This window comes from Poecilia latipinna, unplaced genomic scaffold (assembly GCF_001443285.1).
Source record: "Poecilia latipinna isolate Pla-1442-1.1 unplaced genomic scaffold, P_latipinna-1.0 Scaffold580, whole genome shotgun sequence".
Lineage (NCBI taxonomy): Eukaryota > Metazoa > Chordata > Actinopteri > Cyprinodontiformes > Poeciliidae > Poecilia > Poecilia latipinna.
Window position 1 is genome coordinate 202048 of NW_015113196.1, and position 21708 is coordinate 223755.

At 39.7% G+C, this 21708-nt stretch overlaps 1 protein-coding gene across 3 annotated transcripts in view; it reads right to left on the bottom strand.

Annotated features, from left to right (window-relative positions):
* Window positions 1-21708, bottom strand: part of ssbp2a (single stranded DNA binding protein 2a) — a 63479-nt gene that overhangs the window by 14198 nt on the left and 27573 nt on the right. For all 3 annotated transcript variants that reach the window (XM_015042187.1, XM_015042186.1, XM_015042185.1), the window contains exons 2-4: window positions 15541-15613; window positions 12642-12703; window positions 12401-12485 (exon numbers count right to left, since the gene is read on the bottom strand). In XM_015042187.1, the coding sequence (XP_014897673.1) occupies window positions 12401-12485; window positions 12642-12703; window positions 15541-15613 (220 nt within the window). The remainder of the gene's footprint in view (window positions 1-12400; window positions 12486-12641; window positions 12704-15540; window positions 15614-21708) is intronic.

Sequence of the window (21708 nt, forward strand, 5' to 3'; positions counted from 1 at the left end):
AGGCACAGTAATGCCGAATGAGATAACTTACAAATTCTTCCATCCCTATACGTGACCAGATACTGTCCCCTTTAATGTGTATGCTTAATGCATGTGCATATATGTGTGTGTGTGTGTGATGGTGGGGAGTCGTTTTCATTCAATACTGCAGAGACTGAGAGCGAAGCGTGGGCGGAATCTCAAAAGACTGTCTGTGTCTATCTTCCCTCACCGTCTCAACCTGCATCGCTGTCGCTGTCTGCTTTCTCCACTCTGCCGTCTCTCACGAGAACACAAACCAGGCCGATCTCACTTTTGTGCTCATATATTGGCCCCTTACTGTTCCAGTGACTTTACATTATGAGCACATAAATAGAAACATGCGAGGTCATGCGGTATTACGTGCTTTTGTCTGGCCGAAGTCTGTCTGTTTGATTTTTGTTCTTTAAATAAGAAGTCAACAACGTTGCACCTGCTCTGACCTTCATCGTGTGCAGTGTATCTTTTTTTTATTTATTTTTTTTATAAATCTATCCACCACATGTTGTTCAGCTACAGAAACTAAAAGCAGAAGAGAGAAAAACGTGAAAATTGACAAATCTAATTGCATCTTAAAAATACAGTTAATCATGAAACCTCCAAGCAAGTAATGGCGAGCTAACAGTCTTCCAGTTAAATTGTCTTGTTACAAGTAAAGGTTTGCTGCAGGGCCACATCAACAAAATTTGTGCAAAGCCCTGAGACAGCATGAGGGCCAGGCTGGGATTAGTCATATTTCTGCTGATGATGGCTGAAACAGGTTGCCTTTAATAAATAGCGGCTGCCATGCTGTTTTACTAGTTTTTACTTTTCCCTTTTTTGGTGACTGAGAGGCTTTGTGACTTTATTTCTTAATAATTGTAAGGAGGAAATAGTAATTCATCAGGAGACATCCTAAATAATAATAAAAAAAGGGAAAGCTTCATAGGTTTCAGTTTGGCAGAAATAAAAAGCAGACTTTGATTAAATTACAGGGTAGAGCATATTGGGTGTGCAAAGGAACTTACTAGCCAACTGGGATATTAGCAGTGGCTAATCACACCGCTCCAATGATTGATGCCGGTATCAGGCTTATTATACAAGCTTAACATGTAGTGACAAAGTATTTTAGGTTTTCCCCAGAATAACTCATAAATCTAAAACTGCTTAACTAAGCAAAGATTGGGGGGCAGCAAGCATTTTTGAGCTCAAGTCTATTTCTATTTTTCTATTTTGCTTAAAATCTGTCTAAATTTGAACTAAAAGTCACGTGGGAAATCTAAATGCAATAGTGAAAAGATGGTTTCATTCAACCAAAAACCTAACCAGTCCTACTGATTTCCTGAACTCACCTTAATTGTAGATTTAGTGTTTGAGACGGGAAAGCCACTGCTGTCAAGCTCTGACGGGTGATAAACATTATTTCAGACGGTTGCAGGGCAATAAGATTGATTTTGTGGGCTCGACTTGGACTGCGGTCAACCGGTTGATGAACACACTCCGTTTTGTGAAAGCAGAGCTATTAGAGTAAAACTGAAAAAAAAAAAATCAAATTATGCTTCATCACTTTTGTGCAGAAACTGGTGGCAACAAATAACTGTTTTTCTTCATTGTAGTTTTTATTACTTTATTTTCGGGACGATGGGTCAAACTTTTTTTTCATAATTTGACTGTTTCTGGTGCAGCTGATATATGTTTTTTTGCCTCCTTGTGACACATTTTTTATTTATTTATTTATTTTACTGATGCGCTAAATGTTAATTCATACTGACGGACATGAAACAAGGACAAAACATTTTTGTCTGCAGCCACGAGGAAAGCTGAAAGCAAGATGCCCAGAGGTGGAGGAATGAGTCCACAGATGCTGTGTGTCTCGTTGTTACCGGCAACGCAGCACAGCCGTTCTGGACCATCTTGGTTTAGAGTACGGATATGAGAGCATCAGAATCTGCCAGGAGACTTTCAAACCCAGGTTGACGGTTTTCACAAGTTTGTTGAAAAGCAGCTAACAGAATACAACTTACCACCAGATTATATCATTAGCATAGACAAGGTCCCAATCACGTTTTACAATTTCGAAATAAATGCAACTTAAAGTCCAACGCTACTATATTATTTCCTCTTCTTTTTTACCTGATTCAGCTAATATTGCAAACTGACTTATAATCTGGAAAATATGGTGCTTCTTCAAAGCTTCTGCAAAGTTTTGTCTTGCTTTATTCCGTGCCTCAGCGTGCTGATCGTGACTCTGCGGCTTTCTTTAGGAAACTTCTCCATTGCATCCGAATCCAGAGTGAAAAACCACCAAGACATCCAGAGACAATACAAAATAGAAAAGCTGCACTTCTAGAGCGACAAAAATGCTGCTAAAGCTGCTACTGAAACATACTTGAAGGTGGTTTAGAGCACAAACACTTCTGAACCAGTAAAGAACCACTAATATAAGTTGTGCGTCTGGTGATTTAAATTCTGGAAAATGACAAATGCAATTTTATAAAAATTTAGTTTTTACCTATTTGTTCAAACTACCACAATGTCCTCACAGTCAAATATGAAAGAGATAATCCATGAAAAAACAACCAAGCTCCTCTGGCTGTTCCCCGTGGTCCTATTGCTATTTGCAGAAATGCACTGCTGTCACAGAAAACATTATAGGTGCAATCATCAGATTATTTGAGCTGAAGCATCGTTAACATCTCTTCTACACACTCTGTCCTGGCTGAGAAACACTTTATACCTGAGCCCAAAATTATTCATACCCCTGGCAGACTGGATGAAATATTAATATTTCATCGGATGGAAGGAGCTGTAAAAGATTTCTCCAATGATTTTTGAAAAGGGACAAAATAATTTGACTTCCAGTATTTTTAGATAACATGTACTAATTTTTAGCTTAAATGTAAGATAAGCCAGATAAACCTTGATGCATTATTATAGTTTTTGTAGTTTACCCATTGTTACAATGTTCATTCATATAGTTTAACATAGGTTATCAATGCTACACACTACAACTAGTACATGTGCCTTTAGAGCCTGTTCCAGTGGTTCCTCCAGGGTGTTGGGTTTCCGCAGCTCCAATCGGAACCAGAGTCAGTAAACACCCACGAGTGCAAAGGCATTTGAAGTGGGACTGGATGCTGATTAAAGCCAATTCCAAATAAACAAAAATCAAATTCTGGCATGCGTCTGAGTTTGTTGTGTTGCGTGAATGAAGCTGTTTAAGATAGCTTAAAATGGTGTAGAGTGGTTAAGTCTGTGGGCCACATGGAGTACATCAGGATGTATAAATGACAAACCACGCAGGAAGGAACTCCATCTCTCCTCCCTCACGCTTTTCCCCTCTCCCTCCATCCTCTCAAATGCCATTAGTCCACTTCCTGAATGAGGGAGGCAGGAATGGAAAGGAGAGTTGCTGTTATTCTGCGTAAGATACAGTCTCACTCGTGTGAACATATATGTGGTATTAAGATGAGCGCTGATTTAAATGTGCATATTAAAAGAGAAGAAAACTTAAAAACAATGTTTTGCCAAACATTTGATCAAGTATTACCCCGTTCAACCAGCCAAAAATGCTCCACTAAGCACCACATCCAGAATCAATGATTACCAAAACTAAAGGCTCAAATTTAAAAGCAAACATGGGATTCTCTGATATTCACTGCTCCCTTTCTTAACCAACACATGCCACGTGGTACACCAGAGAAAAAAGTTGCTACATGAAAAAAAGGGCAATTTATATATTTATGCTGTGACTTCACTGTTGAGCCGTACTATACAAACGCAGCTAAATCACACAACCAAACACTAAAATCTGTTGAATCACTCTGTCACATCTCAACTCGTTTTGTCACGATTCAGTAGACATCATGACAAAACAGGTTTATGATCATGATGTAAACTTTAAAAAATATATTGCCAAAAAATAAATAAATAAAAAAACTCCTTGTCCAAAATCGTACCACATTCACATTTACAAAACAAACAAACAAAAACTATAATCCATCAGCACAAAACAAAACAACAAAGGTCACGACAACAAAGTAGACCAGTATCCCCAGAATTAGTATTCGATTTAGTCATTAATGTGATGCAAACTTGAGGATACCATAAAAAAATTGACATTTTAAATACATTCATGGTACGACTGATTGCATTCACCAGCATTCAACCACAATCTTCCATGTAAATGCTTCTTTTGATTAACACCTCTTAAGTGTGTTTATCTATCAGAGTAAGAAAGAGGATGTTACATGAAACCTCAGTGACAAAGAGTTTTCTTGCACATAAAAATGGCCAAAACTAAAATGCAGAGATTTTTGTAATTTTCCAGATGCTTTTTGCTGCCTTTGCTGAATTAAGAAGTCCTCTGCACGCTTGCCGAGATTAATCAAAAAAGGGGAAAAAAAAAAAAAAAACAACAGCATCAAAATGACTCAACCATACAAGCTATAAATATGTTTGAGAAAAAAAAAATCCTGAGTAAGATATTTACATGAAATTATTTCTCTATATTAGCATAATAGAAATACAACTATTACATATAACAATGCATTAAACTAGTTTCTGTTTCAATTCTACTAATGAATGAAAACGTCTTTTTGAAACTTCCAAGGAGGGTTGAAACTTAGAAATGTCAGACATTTGTAAAGATTAAAGATACTATGGCTTATTTACTTTAGTCATTAACTTGTGATGTGAACTTGAGGTTTCTATGTTAGTTAGTTTTACATCATATTTTTATTACTAGAACAAAATACAGTCTGGCCTTATAGTACACTGTAATTAGTTCTAAAACATTACATTAATGTTAACTTAAATACATTAAATAGGACTGAACTATCTAAATAATTACTTTCTTATAGCTGAGAAGAGACAAATAAAACATGCATGCAACAAAACATTCCTAAATCTTCAAACTAATGGTTTTTGCATCCTTAAGTCCATATAGCAGAGCATAATTAGGAGGTAAGGAAACTAAGTTTTTGTGTAGAGTTTAGAAAAAAAAATCCAGCCTTCCTTTTTATGCATTTCAAAATTAATCTTTATCCAATCAAATCCTTGCAGTCCTCATCACCTCTGGCAAACATTACCCTGTTCAACAGCATTCCCTGCCACATTTGACACTCTCCTGTGCAACATTACAGCTGATTACCTGGTAAAATGGAAGCAGAACGCTAATCTACTTGGTCTCGCCGGGCGACTGCAGGTACGGCGATATGAGCTACACAGTGGGATGGCAAGGAAAGAGGGGGAACATTGGCTGTGTTTCCCTCATTACTAACATCATTATCGACCCATGTAAACATCCCCGAGGCTGCGAGGAGCAGCATGAGGGGAGCCACAGGTTGATGCACTGTCAGATACTCATACAAAGCTGAAAATGATAGTCACTTTGTGTCTGGGGAGTCGCTACTCCTGCTACTATCTCACGTAGCTCCACAACAACCGAAGAGATAAGCGAGATGGAGTGAACGCAGAGGAAATACAACACAAGCAGGTTTAAATGTCCCAGCTGGAGATGAAGAAGAGGGACTATCAAGGTCTTTCCTATCTAGCAGATCATCGCAAAGGCAGAACACCGACTCTGAAATCTACAGATGGTGTCTGGTTTATCGCCATTATTTTAATTATTTTAAAATACCAAGCTGCTAATGCCGGAAGTGCAAAGTTCGCGATGTGTCTAGAGGGACACGAAGGGAGAAAAAAAAAAAACTGCCATGTTTTAAGGTTTCTCTAGTGCTGGAAGGCCAGGCACAGGAGAAAACGATAGATAAGAATATGGATGTCGACAACAGCGAAAAACCCACAGAGGTTAGTTGGGGTCAAAGAGATAACGTGCCAGACTGATCGAGTCAGCATTCTCCTTTTTACTCTTCTGCTTTCCTGGTACCGTTCAGCCACAATTTCAACAGCTCAAAGTCATGATTATTCACCCGGCTCGCAGGCAGAAACAACCTCTGAAGGTGCTTCAGACCTTTCACATATTTAATTGCTTCTTCAGAGAAGGCCAGACATGATTCTAGAGAACACAGAGGGGGAAATTACTGAAATATTTGATTTAAAAAACACACACCAATGTGTAGCATAATTTTGGCCACATAATCTAATTCTGACACTTGACACCGGAGTCTGAGGTCTTCCTGACAAACAATACAACAAGGATGTGTCTTGTAGAAGCAGTAATTCAGAGTATCACAGGGAGCTTTGACAGGCCTTGATGATGAACATACTACTAATACCATTGTTGGGACACAGCAGGGGTGGCTACATGTGTATGACGCACAAATATGAGCCGAGTAGCTCACATGGACCTCTATGTGTCATTTGTTGTAATTTTACTGACTTATTGTGAGATAGCATAATAATTTCTTAGAAAGATTTTAACTTCTGAAATGCTTGCATGATTTGTAATCTGAAAAAAAAGGGTTTGACACAACTTCTTATTTTAGTAGTCAGATCGATTAGAGTCGGCTAGGGAAATTTGCGTGATTGCTCTAATCGTTTTTTTCTCTTGCTAAAATTATTCAGTTTTGGTTGAAATCACTGTGACACAAAATCCTATTTAAATGCTTACTGCAATAAATACTCCATGACAAAGGAGGACTATTGAACTGATGTTATTGGGGACAGCCTGCTTGGCAAATCACTGAGCATAATGCAATGGGCATAGTGATGTTAACTGCAAAATAATGGCAGGATATATATTTTTTTGTCTCTTTAATTGATATTCAAATAAACTTAGAAGGGTATACTGAGCAGTCACACAGCTTCACCTTGAAGAGGCAGTGGAAAAGGATGTACATATTGTATAAACATGTCGACTCTGTATGCCAGCTGGACATATTAGCACAGATGGTTGCTAACTTCTTTTTCTGAAACATTAGAGCTACTGCAGCTTTCCGCTCTGAACTTTTCACAGTGATGAAGTCGCCTCCTTAGCCATTCATCACAAGTAATCAGCGCGTCCCAAGATCCGCTTTATAATTTTAAACATAAACGGCCACCAGTGACGACTTGAAACACTTTCTGTGGTGTTGTTGGAGTCTTTGTTGTCTCCAATGTGAAATCTCATAATGAGCTTATTCTTCAAACAGAAGTAGTGGGCGATACTGGGTGCCCCCTCTTCAGCGAAAGAGAAAGAGAGAGTGTTTGTATGTGAAAAATTTGGTGATGACATAATTTACAATCTTCTGGTGACTTAATCTCCTCACTGTTGGAAACGCCGTCGAACTTTGACTTCTAATTACACCTGTTCTTAATTTTGGAAACAATCGGTATTGCTGCAGACAAACCAGCAATAACTGCTCCATCCTAAAGCTCCGTCTCCGGCTCACTCTCATACCTTCCTTTCTGTCCTGTCCTTATTTAACCTCTCCACTCTGCAGCATGGGTTCATATGCCCCAGCCCACTGCAGAGCGGCAAAGCATGCACAGATCAGCATCACACAAACACTCCATCTTGGCATGTTTAAACACGCATTAGACATGACTCAGCGTAATCCACCAGTGCAAAACACACTCCTCCGAGACTGAAGGGTTGCGTGCGACAGGCTAACAAAAAAAAGGGGAAAAAAAAAGAAAAGAAAGAAAGCACAGCAACAGACATTCAGGCAAATGTGGAGCAGAGGGCCAAGGGAGGCAACAACAAAAAAAAACAAAAAATGCTGATGTAAAAGGGAGAGAATGGAACAGAGCAAAGAGGGACGGAAACAGAGCAAGTGATTACAATGATTTTTTAAAATTATTTTATTGTAAAGAGACAGTAGAGTGGATTCAGATCTAAAATATAATGTTTTTGTAAGAAAAATGATCTGAACATCATGATGACCCTTTCTATCTTGGTAAAAGTGTGGAAATACCCATTCTTTCTTTGCTCTCCAGTCTCCCATCGCACTTGGCTCCCTCTTCATTGCCATGGCAATGATGTTACAGTGAGTCACCTCCACATCTCCCTCCTCCTCCTCCTCCTCCTCCTTTTCCTCCTCCTCCTTCACACAGCCAAGGAGGAACATGGGAGCGAGAGAGGGAGACAGACAGAGAGATGTGGACAGAGAAGACAAGAGAGAGAGAAAGAGAGAGAGAGAAAGAGAGAGACAGAGAGAGAGAGAGAGAGAGAGAGAGAGAGAGCTGGGGGTGCAGTTTCCGTGGAAACAAGAGCGCGGGGGTCTCTCCCTAAACCCCATTGGCTCCCTGCTAGTTGGAATCAGCTTGCTTCCCACAACATATGCAGCCAACAGAGTTACTGTTTCTGGGTCTCTGTCCACTCTCCTTGTTTCTGCAAATGCTTGCAGACAGGAAAAAGAAATGTTCAAAATCCAGTTTTCTCTTTCCTTTCGTTCTACACACGGCAAAATTTGTAGTGTTGGTTTTATTAAGTTCCCCCCTGATCAAATAACATCATTCCCAAACTGAAATTTTTTTAGGACCATGCTGCTTTCCAGAAGGAGATTTGCAACTCTTACAACCAAAAAAATAAAAAATAAATAAAAAAAAATAAAAAAGCAAAATCCCACAGTTTGTCATTTTGGAAAGCTGGGACAGTCTATACCCCAATTTGCTCCTCCAGCCTCCCATTAGCAATGTGAACTGATCCTGCAGGGGTTGGAGCATATTCCATCCTTTTACCTCTCGGTTGTTATGTAAATATGAAAAAACAATTTCCATGTGTGAGAAGAAGAGTACGAATTTAGGATGTATGAGCATGAAAAACATCATTTTCATCAAAGCCTGTTGCTCCCGGCAATCGCTCTTGATCTCCTCTTCTCCTCCGACTGTGATGCGTCTGCCGTCTCCCACAGTGATGCCACACAATGACACCGGGTCCCTCCACCCTTGGCATAATACGTCTCCCTATAACTCTGCTGTCAGTCTGCAGTGCACTTCATGCCTGCTTCTCCTCGGCTTCATCCACCTCTCTCTTTGTTCAGCTTCAACAGTTTAACCTTGTGCAGGACGCCAAAGACGGACTTCCACTGTTGCTGTTTTTGCAAGTAAAGAACTTCCCAAAACTCTAGAGATGTGCTGCTTTAAGTGGCCACTGCTGAATAACACGTCTTTTTTTTTTACTTATTTATATAAAAAAAATTATTGTAACTGAATAATTAATTTGTACATCACTCTTGTTGTGTATTCGTTTATTTATCAGCTCTTAAAATCAAGTGGTTGAAGTCAACTGAAGTAGCTCACAGTTTTGCTTTACAGACTTTTCTAGGAACTTAACTCATGTTCACACTCCAACACAAAAAAGAAAAAAAAAAACCCTCCACAGTTTTGATGCCAAGTGACGTGGCAAAAGATCTCCACAAGTACTTTTCACTCACAACAATCACTTTTTCCAACCTCCGACTTGCTTCGGTTACTGAACGTTCTTATCTGGAGGCCGCACTGCACGACCGGTACGACTGTCAGATACTGATAATCTGCTGGAATCGGATGGAAGGACTGTTTCTCTGTGGAGCTCGTTAACAGTCTTTGGCCCCACCAACACTTTTTGCACCTGGATCTTAAGAATTAATGTCGACTGCGAGAATTGTGCTCTGGTGGAAATTTACTCCAAGCTCCTCAGTCAAGCACATAGACACAAACAACAATACATTTTCAAATCAAGTAAGGAATTATCTGCAGCAAATGAATCTGGAGTTCTGCTAAAAGTCGCACAAAGACAGAAACAAACCGAAAGACTTAGATCAGACATGAAGTTATTACTAATGGTAATCCATCCAGGAGTGTTTTTCAGCAATGTCTTGCAAAGACTTTATAATCTCTGATCATTTTCTCATTCTGTAATGTTGTAAACTTTGCTGCTACCGAATTCTGTAAAGTGTGATTTGCATATGTTTTATTACTTTTCATTATAAAGCTCACAAATAAAATCAAGTTCAATTCATTGCCTTCAAAGGTAACATGTTTGACGGTGTTTGTAATTTGAACTAAGTATAAAGACCTCAGAGACTTGTTAGAGAACATCAGTGAGATAAATAGAATAACTACGATGGAGGAAAGTTTTGAAGACGATTAAGTCATAAAACCTGCATCTCTACTTTTAAATACCTCACAAGCACTTTGCATTTCACCAAATGAAAATAGAAAGACTGTGGCAGCTGCAAATAGAAAAAAATATGGCCATCAATCTCAGGACAGAAAGATTTCTCTGCAGAAAACCATCAACAATATCTGTTGATGAGCTGAAGGGATCCGTCAGTCTGGTAGGGAAACTGGTAGGTTAACTATTAGATATGCACTTAAAGAATCTGGCCTTTGGCCTTCAGAGGAGTGTCAACAAGAATGCCATTAGTGAAAGAAAGTCAGAAAGAGTCCAGCTCAAAGTTTATAAAAAGCACAAGGACATGCTCCCCTCAGTTGAAAGTAGAAGGGAAGGTGGAGCAAAACACAAAGTAATCCTTAGAGGCTGCAGACCATGACAAACATTCACACTGCAGAGGGACAAAGTCTTAAAAACACAGACTGGTTAATAAAACGGCCCTGTCAAAGTCCAGGCCTAAATCCACCTGAGAATCTGTGACAAACTGATGTGCAGAGATGCTCTTCACCTAATCTTAATCATTTTAATTCAGTTTACAATTATGCTCTACTTTGTGGTGTTGGTCTTCCACATAAAACCCCAAGTAAATTCATGAAGGTTTGTCATTTTAAAGGTGAAATTCTTTTGGAAGGTACTGCATGTCAAAACAGCAACACGGCTCATGCCTACAAATGAGCACAGCTTTGTGTCTCATTCCGTAGAGTTAGATTTTGACTTTTGTCTCCAATAAGGCCATTTCCGGGGCAGGAATTTAAAAATAACCTGTTTTTATGACTACAGTGGCCAGAGCAAATGGAAATTGCTCATTTAGTATTGAGTACACAATTTACAAAGCACTTAACCGAACTGTAAACGGCCTTTCTGATGTCTGTAGTGCCTTGTCCCAGGACAGAAATCAATAACATTTCTTCTGCTTTTTTTTTCTTCTTTCATCTGACTTTTCTTTTTCTTCTCTTTTAACATTAGACTAATGCCCCAGAAGGCTCAAACCTAGCTGTGGGAACAGCGTCTCCATTAAACCAATCTCCAAGAAGTAAATAGAGACGAGATAAAAATCCAAGTGAATCTCCTCTCTAAGACAAACTCAGAAAGCCAATCGCAGAAGCAATAGACGGTTAAAAGTGGGATAAATGAAACCGATGACGGTGTGATCATTTCATCAGCTGTAAAATAGAAAGGAACAAAAGGGCAATTCAAGTGAGCTTTAACGTCTCCCAAGAATTACTTAGGATTTCGCTCTTTAATTAGCAATCTGAAAATAATTACCAAGACAAGTGTCTGATAGACATCTCTATTCGTTTTGATGTTGATAGACTGACGGGGAGACACGAAATCTGACCCGATGTTTGCTTCTGTTTTCCTCTGAACTTGTCCGCTCCTGGTTTAACTGAGGGACGGATACGAGCCAAGTCAATCCGACCTGGACGTGCGACACTCTGCAGCACTGAAACAGTTCACTGAATGTGACTTTGCTCTAATTGCGTTTGTACTAATTGTAATTTCCCTGTTACATCCTGGTAGTAAATGTAAGAATAAGACACTGCCGATGGCCTTTTCTATCGATTTGAAGATGCACTGATATGTCCTCAGTGATATATTTTTTAAATTAGACTGAGTCTAATCAGAAAGTTAAAACATTTCTAGTATTATCAGATTGAATCAGTTGTTTTTGTTTGTCGTCTCCCTATTCTTGTTAACTATCCCAGTGCTCCTTTGCTTTTCCCTCCCCAGGACGTTTGTTTCACAGGGCCGAGGTTATGCTGCCCTCCAACTTTAATTCCCCGAGCCAGAATGACATCATCACAATGCTGCCTCATTTAAGGAGTGCCTATTCATCACCCTGATCATCATCACCAGCATCAGCAGCTTCACCTGCATGCACACTCATACGCAAAGCGCACACACCTCGCTGGAGGCAGATAAAAGACAAGAGAGCCTCTGCCAGAAGCAGACAACTGCAAGCCGCAAAGAAAGAAAGGGGGAATGAGGAACAAAGAGCGAGAAGATCCTGCTGGGGTAGGCAGAAACCCCTGACCTTTGCACTTCCAACAATATATCTCAATAAAACCTCCGTAGACAAATCTGATGAGTCAGACTTTAGGCTGCAGAAAGAACAACAACATAAAAAGAAGAAGAAGAAGAGAGAAGCCCTGCATCCTGTCTAAAACACAAAAGACACACAATTCCTCCCTCAAGCATCCAGAGCTCTGTGTTCGAGTTACAGAGTGTGAAGCATGATTATTTGTATAATCAAATATTTCTTTTTTCTTTTTTTCTTACATGCATGTGAGCATCATTTTGTGCTTTAGCGACTTAATCTTTGCCAATAACCTGAAGTCAGAAACATCAGTGCAAACTCACGTAGTCATGGAAGGCCTTGGCTTCACTGGAGTGTTCACACGTGTCTCTCCTCTCTGGAGCTGCACAGTAAAGGTCCCAGAAAACACTGTAACACACAGGAAGTGATGCAGAGTCAAAAAATAAATATCAAGAGAGAAAGACAAAAAAAAAATGCAAGGAAAGAAAAAAAAACAGTTTGGCCTTCTTTATTGTCAGAAAGGAAATAGAGAATGTTAACAGTTCATTTTAAAGACAAACTTACCACCACCATGAATGGAGGAACCCTGGAGGTTCTCCTAACGTGATGTTCTTCTCCCATCGGATCTTGACAGACACAAAGAGAGAGAGAGAGAGAGAGAGAGAGAGAGAGAGAGAGACAGAGAGAGAGAGAAAAAGAGAGAGAGGTACTTCAGAGACATCCTGTGTATAAAACATGTCTGACATCTGAGTGACATGCTCTAAAGGGTTGAAAAGGGTGCAAGGAAATATCTATAAGATGTGCCATTAGGTAATTATGTTATGAATCTCTTGGATTCAAGAGAGGATAAGTGGGCCTATGTGTGCCCTTGAGCTTATCGACACATATTTGAACGTGTGCGTGCACAAACAAGTGTGTGTGTGTGTGTGTGTGTGTGTGCGTGCGTGCGTGAGCATGTGTGTGTCTCTTGAGTCAGAGTGTGAACAGAGCATAAGGTCAGAGACATGTACCAGCCTGAGGAATCCACTCAAATCTCTGAACAACCCCCCCAACACACACACACACACACACACACACACACACACACACACACACACACACACACACACACACACACACACACACACCCACACACACACACACACACACACACACAAATCAGGCGGGTCCACACCGACTTTAATTTCACTTTCAGATCATTTCGATGTTTAGACTTTCCCAAATGTATGGCCTGTTTCTATCCTAGCTTTAATATGCAGCTGGGTGTTATTTACTTCAGAAATGATCTCCATCCTGAAAATAATTCATGTTGACACACAAAGACCACAGTTCTGGATCTAAAGAACACAAATCCATGCAACTATCAGTGGCAGATGACTCCAATAAAGACGGGACACTTGTTTTGTCTGAGGATGCCTCTCAGACCTTTCCTGAAACATTTTATCAGTGCCAAATAATAAGATCATTGTACCACCTGCTCCACCCGCATCATGACCAAACACTAAAGTAACAGGAAAAACTGAATCACCACAGTTTCAATCAGACTGTCCTGACCTCAGTTCTCGAACAGATGATGGAATGGCATGCTTTGAAGTCTTTCTCAGGGAGGGTCAGGAACTGCCTCCATTTGTTTATTCCACATTCTTTGAGACCCAGCAAGCAGTTTCGGTAAGTTCATCTGTCGGCTCGAGATACCGGCAGGAAATTTTCCTTAATACTTGGACTGACTAAATAGCACAAAATGTATAATTGTAGGAGCTTCAGCTCAGTCCAAATAAGATTACAGGCAGTTCATGTCAGGACATTCTCTTTCACGCTGCCATCATTTGGAGAACGTTTAAAAGAAAGCATGGTGTGTGCCCGCATATCCTGTTTTTTTGTGGTCTGAACTCCTTGGAGGTTCTTTCATTTACCTTCAATGTGCTACAGTGAGATTCCCTCAGCGTGATTACTGGCAGATGTGGACAGGAGGTTACGGTTTTCTGTCTTAACCTCCTAAGGTTTAACCTTACAGTATAATATACCTTGTTAAATTTAAAAGCTAATTGTTTTTTTCATACTGCTGCTCTATTTGGTTGCGATATAGCATGTTAAGTGTGGGCATGAGGGCCTGATTCGCAAATATCATTCAGGTGTCTTCGAGGAAACACACTGGATAGCAAAAGAGAAGAATACACCGAGTCGTTTGAGCCACACATTTTCCTTTTGCAATACACTTTACAGATTTTGGAGTGAATCCTAAGTTAAAGCATCTGAGGTTTAGAGATTCGAATTCAAGAAACTATATAATGATAATGTATAACACTAAAAATCAACTGCTTTCATACATATGCTCACATCTTTGATTCTGTTCGTAGTCATAAAAAAATACAATTTTTATAGAAATGATCTTAACCTTTTGGTTGACATTTATCCAAATCGCAACTTTTAATGTCAACATACCAACTACCACAGAAAGCTTTTATGCAGTGAGCCTCAATTTGATCATTTTTCTATTATTCTCTGTATATTCACAGTTTTTTGTTTTAAGTGTGTACTTTGGAAAGCATTTTTCTTGGTATACATTTCAGTCATCAAAAATGGGAGACATTTGTAAAAAAAATACAGCACAAAATATTTGTTTAAAAAATAGTAGCATTAGCATGGACAGTGCCTTAAGCAGTAAATCCCATTACTCCAAAAGGAGATGCATTTTAGCTAAATGCTTACCCTGGTGAGCATGTGAACTGTACATCAGCAGCCGTGTTTGTGCTTTGTGCATCAATACCTAATGTGTTCCCACACTTGAATGTAACACCACCTATCCTTTGCATCTTCTGCTTTTGCAAAACTGTGGACAATTGATATGGCAGAGAGGAAAAAGTGTCAGTGTGAGCACACAAACACACAGACACAGACACAGACACAGACACACACACACACACACGCGCACACACACACGCACTCATGAAGTCAGAGTGATGAGAGTCAGTGCCAGCTGATGAGGTAACCTTTTCCACCCCCTTCTCTCAGTTGCTCTTGTCCCTCTGGCTGATGTACAACAAGCCTCTAGCTGCTGTCTTCTGCATTGTAATTTGTAATAATTTACTCCCAGAGCAGAATGATCAAGTGGCCTCGGTTTCACCTCGTCCCCTCTTAACCCAGGAGAATTAAAGTGAAAATTAGATTGCATCTCAGAGCAGAAAGAAGAGCCACGGACATTGTGAAAGGCGGGGATGAAGCTGCGCCCAAAACATCAGCTTTAGAATCACAAAACTCCTCTCATGCTCCAGTTCAAGCCGAACTAAATGCGGCGTTAAAAAGCCTCTTTGCTGCACCAACCTGCTGGCACAAGCCCAAAGCTGAGCCGATTCACTTCATTGTAGCGCTAACTGGACATATTGAAAGAGACAACCCTGGAAACATAAAGTCTGTGGCCCGCTGCCTGACAGACACAAACACGGAAAGCATTTTTGTGACTTACCTCTGAGAGAAAGGTCTGTGCCGACTTCTGTGCTCCTACATGCAGCAGGTACTCATACACGTAAAGAGCCAACCTGTGGAAAGAGAAACGAGAGACGATGAGCTTCAGGTTGTTTATGAGGAGTGTAAAAGCTTTTATTATGGAGGCAAAATCGTTTGTTCTTTTGCATTTGGAAAATATATGGTCGCTTATAAAACCATTTATGCCACTTGAACGGGCACATTTTGTCACATCACAACCACAAACTTCAATTTAAATTATCGGGGTTTTACGGTAGAGACCACCGGAAAGTGGTCCGCAACTGCAAAAGTGGGACGAAACATGTCCAATTACTCCCCTTCGCTCACTAAATAAAATCCAAATGAAAGTAAATGCCTTTAAAAGTCCCCAAATTACAAAATAGGGTCGGTGTATGTGTAATTTAATCTCAGTAGAAAGGGAGGCGTTATGTGAAGGGCTAAGCGGTTTTGTCAGAGAACAAACAGCTTCATGAAGACCAAGGAACACAGTAGGCAGGTCAAGGAGAACGATTTGGAGAAATCTAAAGCAGGTTGTAAAACACTCTTCCAAGCTTTTAACATCTTAAAGGGCCACTGTTAAATATCTCTTCCAAAAACAGAAACAACACATGACGGTGACTCCAGACTGGAGGATAAGGACAACAATAATCAGGGAGGCTGGCAAGAGGCCTAAGGTAACTCTGAAGGAGTTCCAGAGATCAACAGGTCACATACGAGAAATTGTTGAATGGAAAACTCACAGTCATGAAGGCAAAGAAGGCAGCTGTGCTGAAAGAAAGGTAGGTGTAAGAAGTCAGCTATATATAGGTGACATGTGTTAGACCGTGCTCCGCTGTGATGAGAACAAAACTGAACTTTTCCTATAAACCACACAGTCAGGGAGAAGGGAAGATGGATGCAGCCAAACGCAGATGTTCTTACTTACAGATGTAAGTAGTAGTTTCACAAAGTGTTAACTTACAGAGCTGAATAAATATACAAGACAAACAATTCCTTATCTCATTAAAGAAGAACAATGAATAGTTTTCCTCCAGCTACACAATTATGCGTGACTTTATTTTGATCCATCACATAAAAATCTTAAAAATGCGTTGTAGAGTCAAATGTGAGCAAACGTCTGGACAAAAACAAGCCCAGAAAAAAAAAAAAAAAAAAAAAAAAAGGGGCAGTGATGATCATCTACGTGCCCAGTTGTCTACATGGACTTCCTCCCACAGGTTGGAACAGAGTGAGTATTAATTACACCCTTGATTTGTAAATCAATGATCCTCCCAGTGAATCTGTGCTGGTCCTTTCTTAAAAGCAATTTAAATGCCTGTGGGACAGGTTGATCCAATAGTCTATAAACAGTACATAAAAAGTGTTTGACACAGGATCCACAGCACCTACTCAGTTCTGTTAAAATCTATGTGATGCTTGGAATTAATAAAATATTAAAGGGAACAAAAATAAAGTTTACTCTAAATCAAGAAGTAAGTTAAATGACATCACGCCATGTATTTTCTCTCAAGGAAGAAGATGTTAAATGGCTCTAAATATCAGATTTCAGATGCGTGGTGCGGTGTATCCAGACTCCTTCAACATGTACGAAAGATATGCGGGAGTCTGACTTAGTTTGTGATCAAGCTGCCTGCTACAGCATCAGAAGAGAAAGAAGGTGAGGTTAGAGCATTATTTACACCAGTCACATTCTCAGGGCATATCTATAATAAGCAGGGACATAAAGTTATAGCGGGTGCATTAATAAAGTACCTATCGCACTAGTGGAGAGACCTGAGTGTGTGTTCTTCAAAGCGCTTTTATTTCAGAGATACAACCTTCCATGCATTCAATTAGTTTACCTGAAAACTTGCAATATATTAACTGGTGTTTTAAAGTTCAGATTTAGACTCAATAATTTTGCTATTGTCTACATAAAGTAAGAAAATTAGATGCTACGTAAAAGGAAATGTTCAACAGCTAAAACACGTTTTCGACTTTACAAAGCAGCACAAGCTATGACCTGGGACTTTTTATGTTTGTCCTTGTGTGCTGGTGTTGATACTGAAAGTCATGAGAGATGTTCACACTGGGACGACATCTGTTCAGGAACCCACACTGAAAGGTGCTACAAGGGTGGCAACCCTGATCCAGACTCTTGCCTTGAGGTAAAAATAAACTCAGACGACAGACTGAACATTATCCCGCTTCTCTCACAGGTACAATCCACCTCCGTCCATCTCCCTCCATCCCATTTTTCTTCGTCTTTTCTCCTCCTCTCTCCTTCAGTTTGTTTTCTGGATGTTTTCCACAAGTTACTTTACTCTTATGCATTCTTTCTTTTTTAAAGGAAGACAGAACAGAAGCTATCTTTGTTTTTGTCTTTCCCACCTTCTTTCATTCTCTTATTTCCTTTCCCTCGTGGCCTGAAAGTGATGTTTAACCAAAGAAACAGCGACAGGACATTTTACAGGGACAAGGTTAACGGAAAAATGAGAGGATTGACAAAACTCTTGACACCTTGTCAACTGAGCATGAATAAAAGATGTGCTCTTTTTTTTCTTCCAAGGCACTGTACAGCTCAATGTTCAAGGAACAAACGTTTTCTGTCTCTCCGCCCTGCACATCGTTTTCCTGTCAACCCATCAAAATCTGTTCCCCCTCCTGTGAACCGCAGTGCAGACAACAGCAGCGTCAGTGTAGAACAATTTAACATCACTGATAGAGGTCACACATCTGCAGTGGATACTTTGTCATCAATGATGAGGATGCTGACAGGTTGCATAAATGAATTCGGTGCCTCAATGGGAAATATTAGGAAACAAAAGCACGTCCTGAGGAGGGATGCGGCGAAATGTATTTCCACATAAAAACACATCTCTGCTGCCTTGGAGGCAGACTAAGAGGTTTAACCTGTAATTGATTTCACAGAGTCTCCAGGATGTGACCTTTGCAATTATGATGGGCGAGAGGAGATGGATGTGAAGAAAGTCAAAACAGGTGAGGCCAGAGGTATGGATCATTCTGACACCGTAAAAAAAATCAAAACACAAGTGAAGCGGAAATAAAAGATTAATGCAAGCCTAAAGACAAAGGTCAAAAAGAGAAATAGTGAAGATGGACTGAAGTTTTGATGGATCTCAGATTTGCACGGCTCACACGTTTGTGGTTACTTTGGCACTCTCTGTGAGTTTATTTACGTAGCTTAATAATTGTGATAGAATTGGGGAAAAGGAAGAATAAATAACGTGTGATTTTCCAGTGTTCGGTTTCAGCCTAAAGAGTTTAGCTTTAGAGCTCAGCCATGCTAAAACACTCAGCATCTCGATATTGTGGCTGATTTCTTTCGATTTTCTCACGATTTCAAAATAAGGAAGAAGTCTGTTTGCGGTAGGGCCTTAAACTGCAGCCAGGTGGATCTACTTAGCTAAAATATTTTAAATTGAACATCATTACGTGAGATTTCCTAAACTGTTTGAAGGCATAGTCTCAGTGTGTGTAAACGTTATAATTTAATTCTCCAAACTATTATTATTTTAGGACTCTATAAACAAAAATGCCTAATGTGTTACAATATTGTCAGAGTCTGAGCTTTCAATTGTGGGGTCAAACCATTTCTTCCTTTAGTCTCTTTTTTTTTTAATTTATCACAAGCCAACAATAGGAGAAGTTGATACAGTAACAAAAAGTAACAAAAGAGTATACTTTGCTAGCATCCTGTATCTTCTAAACTTCAGTTAAAGCTTTTAATATTTCAGTAATATGCTTTGAAAACAATACAACACCCTTTGGTCCTTGTTGATCTGCCTCTTGTTTAGGCGAACCCTCCATGCCAACAGGAAAAAAATGAAGTACATGGTGCTGGGCTGACAAAGCAGCAAGCAGAGATTAGGTTTAAGGACAAGAGACGGGACGAGACGTTGAATGTTAATAAGCTGCAAAATGTGGACACATTAAAAGGAAAACAATTATTCTAGTACATTAAGCAAATGATCAACTTCAATTTTCTTAGCAAGCAACAGGGTTAAAACTGAAGAATGCTTGTCTGTAATCTGTACAAGCTCTATAGGGCTTTATATCCTACCCAGATCTTGTGGAAGCACGTCAACGTTTTCATTATTACCCGTTCATCCGTGCAGTTTGTAACCGACCTATTTTCTCTCAAATTCCAGCAGTCAGGTTTTTAAAGAACATCCTCTACCCAGCCCTTAGCTGTAAATCTAACGAGACAGCTGCAGCGAGCTAAAACAGTCGGAGTTGATCTTGGTTTAAAGCATGCAGCTTGCAAAAACACTAACTGGCTTCTGTGCTGGGTTGTTTTGAGGCCAGTGGGCCGCTTTTGCTTTTACTGAACGGTTGTGCAAAGAGATCCTGATGCTCAACCACAGCGTCAGCTTAAAGCAAATACATGAACTTCTTTTCCCAGGATCAGCATTTAAGGAGACCAGTAGATCACTGCTAATCAATTTACCGCTGAGGCGATCAAAGTCTGGCAGCACTTCAAATCACAACAGGCATTTGCTTCAGTGATTGGATTCGCCTATTATAGATTAGGCCCGGATTATTTCACCCTTGTTAGAGATTAAATGGAAAAGCGATTATCTGAATCGACATGTTAAGTGACATATTTACAGGACCTGCCACTATGCTGACATAAGAAAATGTAATTAAATGCTTAGTGTAAGCAAGAAGAAAAGCAACAAAAGCCTGGATACATTTTTTGGAACATATGCAGCATAAAACCAAAAATCTTTCTAAGCAGGCTAAAATCCTATCAAACATTGATGTTGAATCACACATCTGTAACCACGCTGAAGAAGTACAAGTCATTTGAAGTTTAGTCTTTTTGCCAGTAGTAAGAGGAAATGCTCTTACTTTGTTCTCAAAGTAAGTCCTTTTCCCAATCCGTTCACCGTCCCTCCCTGCATCCTTAATCAGTTCTGTTCAAGACACCAAAACACTAAAACTCCTCCACTTGAGCAGAAACTGACCCCCAACTCATAGGAAGCCGTCCACCACTTCCTGGTGGGAGAGCCACAGCCTCAGGCTTACAGAAAACCTCCTGCTGGCCTCTTAACGCTACCGTCATGCAATTAATCAAATTCATTGTTCAATTTAGATTTTTGCTCCAAGCAATCACAAAAACAACCTAATCTTCAAAAAAAAAAAAAAAAAAAAAAAAAATATATATTTATTATTTCAGCATATTCCTTGTAGCAAATATCTTATTTTGCAATGTCTTCCGTCTGAAGTGGCTGAACTCACATGCTTAGTGCAGTCGTTTTTTGAAAAGTCAGCAAAAGTGAGCTTGGCACGAAGAGGAGCAACAACAGCTTCACAGTGAACAGCTATGAATTGAGGCATAGTCGCTACAAAACACAGCAAAAAGAGACCATTTCATAGCAAAAAGTGAAAGCCAAACAATCAAAATGGCAGAGGAATGAAAGGCCATCTGTAGCAGCATCATTTAGCAACCAAAAGAAGAAAGTGTGTGTCTTTCTGTGTTCAAACACTCGGCTTAAAGCCACAGATGCTTGATAATGTGCAAGATTTGCTACTCTGTGTTGTCTGCATAACTTGACAAGACAACAAATCTGTTCAGCGACTTAAAATTCATAGATGCAGGGATCCAATGCGGAAAGTCCTAAAGTGTACTTTGCCTAAGAATGGCAGAGTATCCTTGCCATTCTTAGGTGAATATAGCTTACTGAACTCATTTATGAACAGATTTATTTAATTACAAATAATTGCAGATTTTTATACTACTTAGTGGGGTTAGGGACTTTGCTTTTTACCAAGTGCCATATTTGTGTTATTTTTCCGTATCAAATGAATATTTTTATTTTTTTTAATAATCATTAGTTTAATTTTAGCCTAAGTAAGCTTGATGGTATTTTTTTTTCTTTAGTGGATAGGGCACCAAAATTGGCTCCAGCCTAATCTAACCCTGTATGGAACCACAGAACAGAACCAACATGACAATGCCTGGAGCAACAGACCACCTGTATGGTGTCTTACATAAACTACCGTATTTTCCGGACTATAGAGCGCACATCACTTTAAGTCCGACCCACAAAGTTTTTTTTTTTTTTTTTTTTTTTTTTTAAACTGGAAATTTTTATTTATTAACCCCCCCGGGGTAAAACCCCCCGGGCATTTCCCCACCTCC